This window comes from Schistosoma haematobium, chromosome 3, assembly GCF_000699445.3.
Source record: "Schistosoma haematobium chromosome 3, whole genome shotgun sequence".
In the NCBI taxonomy this organism is placed as follows: Eukaryota; Metazoa; Platyhelminthes; class Trematoda; order Strigeidida; family Schistosomatidae; genus Schistosoma; species Schistosoma haematobium.
The window spans coordinates 47,036,469-47,043,855 of record NC_067198.1 but is presented as its reverse complement, the minus strand read 5'-3'; the positions used below and the strand labels follow the sequence as shown (position 1 = coordinate 47,043,855).

Below are 7,387 nucleotides of genomic sequence, written 5' to 3'. Positions count from 1 at the left end.
AATCCAGTCGACCACCAGAAGAAAGAGGAAGGGAGAGAGTAAACAGCCTTGTCTGACTCCGGTCCTTACTTGAATGCATCTGTCAGCTGTCCTCCATGCACTACTTTGCACTGTAGTCCGTCGTATGAGTTCCGGATAATATTGACAATCTTCTCAGGAACTCCGTAGTGTCGAAGAAGTTTCCATAATGTCCTCCTATCTACACTGTCGAATGCCTTTTCATAATCAATGAAGTTGATGTATAGTGATGAGTTCCACTCCACTGATTGTTCGACGATGATCCGTAGTGTTGCAATTTGGTCTGTGCACGACCGATCCTTTCGGAATCCAGCTTGTTGATCTCGAAGTTGGGCATCTACTGCATCCTTCATCCGATTCAGCAACACTCTGTTGAAGACTTTCCCTGGTATTGACAGTAGTGTAATGCTTCTGTAGTTTTCACATTTGCTCAGATCTCCTTTCTTTGGAATCTTGATGAGGTGTCCTTCTTTCCAGTCCATTGGCACTTGTTCCTCCTCCCAAATCTTTTTGAATAGAGGGTGAAGCATGCTTGTGGTTACTTCGACGTCTGATTTCAGTGCTTCAGCTGGTATGTTGTCGGGTCCTGCTGCTTTCCCGTTCTTGATTTGTCTGACGGCCATTCTAATTTCTTCCGTCGTTGGTGGGTTGACATCTATAGGAAGATCTGTGTGTGCTGCTTCGATGTTCGGTGGATTCATTGGAGCCGGCCTATTCAGGAGTTCCTCGAAGTATTCTACCCATCTGTTTCGCTGTTGTTGAATTTCAGTGATTGGCTTGCCTTCTTTGTCTTTGACCGGTATCTCTGGTTTACTGTATTTCCCTGATAGTTTCTTCGTTGTATCGTAGAGCTGTTTCATATTTCCTTCTCTAGCAGCTTTTTCTGCCGTCGTTGCTAATTCTTCAACGTATTTCTTCCTGTTGGCTCTAATGCTCCTCTTCACTTGCTTGTTTGCTTCTATGTATTCAGCTTGTGCTTGGACTTTCTCTGCTCGTGTTTGGCTGTTGTTAATTGCTGTCTTCTTGTTCTTCCTTTCTTTGATCTTGTCCAGTGTTTCTATAGAGATCCATTCCTTATGATGGTGTTTCTTTAGGCCCAGAACCTCTTGACACGTTGAAGTCAATGTTTCTTTGATGCCTTTCCAGTTGTCCTCCATGGTAGTTTCTTCTTCCTTCAGTAGATCTTGTAAGGCTTGGAATCTGTTGTTGAGAGCTATCTTGAATTCATTGAGTTTGTCAGTATCTCGAAGGAAGGCTGTATTGAACCTTTGTAGTGCTGTTTGTCCACTTGTCCAGTTCTTATTTAGCTTCAGTTTTAAATTGGCTACAACTAGGTGGTGATCTGAAGCTACGTCAGCTCCTCTCCTGGTTCTCACATCTTCCATTGTCCTTCGGAATTTTTGTTGATGCAAATATGATCTATTTGGTTCTCTGTAGTGTGGTCCGGTGAGATCCATGTAGCCTTGTGTATATGTTTGTGTGGAAATATTGTGCCTCCTATGACTAATTTGTTGAATGCACACAAATTTGCAAATCTTTCTCCATTTTCGTTCCTCTCTCCCAGTCCATGTCGTCCCATAATATCTTCATATCCAGTGTTGTCTATTCCGACCTTGGCATTTAGATCTCCCATCAGAATGGTGAGGTCCTTTCTTGAGCATTTCTCTATGATTGACTGAAGCCGCTCGTAGAATTGATCTTTAACGTCGTCGTTGCTACCATTGGTGGGTGCATAACATTGGATAATATTCATTAAGATCCCCTCCTTCTTTGTTTTGAATGATGCTTTGATGATTCTGGATCCGTGGGATTCCCATCCTACAAGTGCATTTCGTGCTACTTTGGACAGCATAAGAGCGACTCCCTGAGTGTGTGGAGCATTGTCCTCCTCGTGACCGGAGTATAGCAGCATCTCTCCCGTAGCTAGCCTTTTCTGTCCAGCTTGGGTCCAGTGGGTTTCGCTGATTCCCAGTACTGCTAAGTTGTATCTCCTCATTTCCGTTGCAAGTTGACTAGTCTTCCCGGTTTCCCACATTGTTCGAACGTTCCATGTACCTATAAAAATTTTTGCTCTGGTTGTTAGAAGGGGCATCGGCCTCGTGGCTTCCGAACGAACTCGGCTTTCACCATGAAGCGTCATAATTCTTCTAAGTGAAGACCTTCTAACTCTCAGGGCAGAGTTAAAATGGTTTGAATTATTTTTTCTGGTAAGCGTTTTCTTAGCGAGTTAGTTTTCTACGGGATGGGGACGCTAACCCCATGCCCAACCCTCCTCCTTTACCCGGGCTTGGGACCGGCAGTAACTCTAGAAGAGCTACAGGCGGAGTTTAGATCACCATTGAAAACTTTAAAGCACTAGACTGTCATTTCGTCCCAGTATCAGACTCCTCAACAATGTATACACACGACCTCACACGTAGGACTCGAACTCAGTACAGCCGGTCTCGTACGTGGACACTTAAACTTTAGATCACTGAGTCAGCATCCATTGATGCTAATGTTTAACTTCAATCAATCCACAAAATTGCGTCACTGTTCATCATTGAGTTCAGTGAGTCACTGCCTCACAGCAAGTTTTGGGTTAGAGTCTCGCGTGCGGAGTCGGGGATGAGCACTGCTTAAGAGTTCCATACTAAGATAAAAAGAACGTTCAATGCTTCTAAGTTTTCCATAATGGTCTAAGTTACATTGACTCATTAATTCAATTAATAAATAAAGTATTTATTAACTAAATTTTTTTAAAATGAACCAAACATCATGATTTTCAATAATCGAAGTTCTTCTAAAATGAATATCATTGATCAACATTGGCTAAAGGTGTCTGTCTGATAAGAGTTCATTTACAATCACGTTTATCAGATATGAACTCTTGAGTGATAAAAACTTATTGTTCTACATGAGATTGAATCCGGTAATTTCGAATTCCTGCTAAGTATAGTATTACTTGTTATATCCCGAAGAGAATAATGAATGGTAACTGTTGGATTCTATTTCTGAACTATTACTATAAGTATATATTTATTGTATAATTGTTAAGTAACTAAACTATTCATATTTGTGTTCTTCATATTATAAGCTTTATTTTGACCTATGAACTATTATTATACGATTTACCATTCTTGAGTTATGTCCAGTCTATTAACTACATTCTCCTACGTTCACAGCCACTTTTGGCTAAATGTTGTACAAATGTTGTTTCCTACTTTATGGTACGATGTCGTCTGCTTGGTTTCTATGTAAATTCAGCATGTTTGAAATAAATGATTCTCATAATGAAAGCTGGCATTGGTGTTCTGTACTTAACAGGCAGGGCTAGGCGAGAAGCAGGACCCATAAGGACTCTAGATTGCTCGTACTTGTTTTATGCGTCATTGGTCCGATCTAAAATTCATTGCCCTCTAATTTAGATACTGAACTTAGTTGTTCATAATTTCAATTACACCCAGTTAATAAATATAATGAGGTTTTCGTATAAAATCATTAGTTGCCAATTGCTTCATTATGAATATGATTGACTTCATAAAACATGCTTGGCTTAGAAGTAATTGTGTAAAGCAATATGATCCAACAGTTAGTTATCTATTATCTGCTAGGATACAAGCCTAAACATCTTAAAATAAAGACACATTGGTGATTCTAGAAGAAAAACGAAGGTAATCACATGCTTATTTCCCATTTCACACTATTCAATTTGGGAAGAAGGAAGAAATCTGTCTTCTGCTTTCTCCTAGGACTAGTTGACGACAAAATAATTTATGAACTAACCAATCAGATTTATGATATCAGATCTTGAATTTCGGCGTGAAATTCATTCATCTACTTATCTAAATAGCGTTTTGGCATTATACCTTATGTCAGTTCGTGATGAAAGCCCTAAATCTATTTCCTAACCTTAACCAACAACTATTATTGTGACCATTATTTCACTTAATTCAAAGTTTATTGAATAAAAACATTTAGTTTTACTTCTAGATTCTTCTACAAAGCCTAAGCTTTTGTTTAATGTATCGTTCACTATTATATCCTTCTCTATTCCGAGGCTATTGCAATTTAAGCGTAACCTTTTATATTCTACCCGAATGAATAGTTTCAACATAATTGTATTTTTCTTGTTGTTTGTTCATTGTGGTCGTGTTGGTCATTTATTTATTCAAATGTCTTTTTACATTAATCTGAATCAGGAATAAATCGAGCAGTGTTTCAATTCACTCGTCTTCTCTCTTGCTCGCTCTCGCTACCACGTCAACCGATCAGGTGCTCAAGGTCCTTGGTCTCAATTCGGACTCAAGTATTTCTAGCCTAAACGTTGAACTAATTAGCCTATTGTTTCAAACTCTTAACCTAACTTGTGACAAGTTGTCTTCTGTATATTGTTGGGCAGACAAATCAAAGATGTAGCAGGTAGAAGAAAGGTTATACAAGTGTTCTTTACATTCATAATTCCAATCTATAGTAAATGCTTCCGTAATGCTAAAAAGATGGAAGCTCACTATCTTTGGCAACTTTCTACTTACCTTGTAGATGACTTTAAACTGTGAGTCAGTTTTAAATGAATAACCTGTGTTCATAAGGTCTTTGATTATAGAGCTTCTTATTGAGATGCTTTCACCTCTTTTCACATAAACCGGATAATGTTCTTGCATCCTTCTTGATAAAATACGCATCAAACGACCTATATGCCTGGCTCTATATGAACAGGTACAGTCAGTCAGTTAGTAACAAAGTAGAACTTCGTACGTACGTACATCAGTTCAAGTTGCCATACCACATTAGCACAGAGATACTAGTGTCGATCCAAATTCCATAGTGGTAGAGGTAGTAAGAGTATAAGCAGTAATCGCAAACATTAGGGTTTGAAGATGTTATTCAAGGAGTATAATATAGTGAAATAAATTTGGAAAGAGAAAAAGAAAGGGACATAAAGAATTGAGAAGATTAGAATTTGGAAGAACACGAAGAGTGTCTGCACCTGCGCCATTGCAAACGGTTTTCAACCATGTCACTCAGGATCTCTAACCATAGGTTGCTATCGTCTCGCGGACCCCAACCAGGTAGTCTACACCTACCAACATGGCTCAGTTCGCTTGTCAGTGACTTCATGAACTTGTGCCATGTTTTGGTCTGGCCGCCCCTAGCTTTCTTCCAACCTACTCCTATACCACTGAACATAGCACGTCGAGGCAGTCGGTCGTTGGGCATACGTAACACGTGTCCCAGCCATCTCAACTGATGAAATTTCACTACTTCATCAATTGATTTGCCATCCTTACCTAGTACCCGTTTCCTAACAACTGTGTTACTTACTCGATGGTCCCAGGATATACGAGCAATGCTTAGAAGACACTTATGATCGAATATTAGTAACCTACGAATATCCTCTACTCTTACCGGCTATGTTTCACTGCCATGAAGTAGAACGGAACGAACTGCTTCACAGTGAACTCGTCCTTTGGTTGATAGACGGATATCTTACCTACGCCATAAATGACATAATTTGGCAAAAGCTAGTTGAACAAGTACATTGACAAATGTATATTAAATTGATTAAATGCGAGAGTTTACATTTTAGATTGTTACTGAACACTAATTGTCAAGATCATTTTATAGAAAGTAGTCAAGAATTCTTCATTTCAAAATGTCTATCACTTCTTTAATCGCCTTTAATAAAATACACATATTTATCTGATTAGTTCATTCTTATAATTGTGATACGGTTATAGACACACAAACACATTCATTAATGACATACCTTAGAATTGATAGATAAACAGACACACATTTATTTAATTTAAAATAAAGTAACCAATCAAAATCATCCAAACTAAATCTTATTTATCCTTTAAGAATTACCATCCAATTTTGGCACAGAAACAAAACAAAACAAACAACAAACAAATCGTTAAAACTATAAATATCAATTTACTTACATAGAGACAGTGAAGAATATTTTCCATCTTTTTTTGCATATTCCATTCAAAGGAATCATCATGTCATTCATCACTTTCAATACATCTATACATCATAATCATAATAATAATCCTATAGAGAAATGTTCAATTCATGTTAAGAATATGGAATATGCTGTAGGATTTTTAAGAGGTTATATTAGTCCAATTATTGTATTATTTGGTGTATTTGGTAATATATCAGCATTTTATTTATTTTTAACTCATAAACCATGGAATCGTTTTTCTATTTATGTTATGACATTAGCTATCTCTGATAGTTTGGTCTTAATCACCAATACATTATTAGATGATTTTCTTGGACGTGGATTATATTATTTAACAAATAAAAATATTATGATTAAATTAGATACTATATCATTAATATCATGTCAATTAATGGAATTAATTGGAACATGGTTTGTATTTAATTCTGGTTGTTTATTAGTTGCATTTAGTATAGATCGTGTTAATTGTTTATATTGGCCATTAAAATGTCGTTCAAATGGTGGTGTAGGTATGGCTATATTTATATGTAGTTTCATTATCATTATTGGTTTAATATTTAGTATACCTTACGCTCTGCTACAAACATTAATTGATAAAAATGTTCATATAACTAATAGTACATTAACAAACTATATCAATACTACTACTACTAATACTACTCATATGGATAATAGTAGTATAATGAGTAATCATACGATACAAAATCAAATCTATGATTTATCTCATTGTTCTGATTGTATTGAAAATCATCATAATGTGGCAGAAACAATGAAAAGTAAGTTGTATCATACATTTGTTCCGTTTTGTTTTGTTTTCATTCTCGTTTTAATTAAAATTGTTTATATTCATTGAAGTGTAATAAACAAATGTCATTGATAATATGAAAGGATCAGAAATTTTAGAGTATTCTCGAATAGGTTATCATATACAATGACATCATTTTGAAAAACGAGAATGGATAATGAGGAGAAATATAGAAGGAAGAAGAGGAGCAGAAGGAGGAGGAAGAGGAGGAACGTGAAGTATAGTAAAATATACTTTGATATGTTTACAAGTCATATTGTGTACTTGAATAATGAATATGGATTTCGTTACATACTACTAACTAGTCATTCTCCCATAGTTACAATACAAAAATGAATTAATCATAAACAAATGAAAATTTTCAATCACTGTTTATTAACTTATATGGTAACAAATTCACTTGATATTGTTGTTTACATGAATCTTCTCATTGATGTTTAGGATTGTAATTGATTAGTCTATTATTAACACATGTGCACACTGTGTGAAATGCTTTGATATTGCCTTGATTCATATGCATTATAAGCATTATATGTGAATAACGTAATGGAGTACTGAGTTCAAGTCCCAGAGTGAACATCAACTCTGAGATTATGGTCCATCCAGCTGAC

At 36.3% G+C, this 7,387-nt stretch overlaps 1 protein-coding gene across 1 annotated transcript in view; it reads left to right on the top strand.

Moving 5' to 3' along the window:
* The first annotated feature begins 5,896 nt into the window (after positions 1-5,896).
* MS3_00005918 (uncharacterized protein) overlaps positions 5,897-7,387 on the top strand; it is a 73,624-nt gene continuing 72,133 nt past the window's right edge. The window contains exon 1 of the mRNA XM_051214012.1: positions 5,897-6,747. Coding sequence (XP_051070036.1) covers positions 6,006-6,747 — 742 coding nt within the window. The 5' untranslated portion in view covers positions 5,897-6,005. The remainder of the gene's footprint in view (positions 6,748-7,387) is intronic.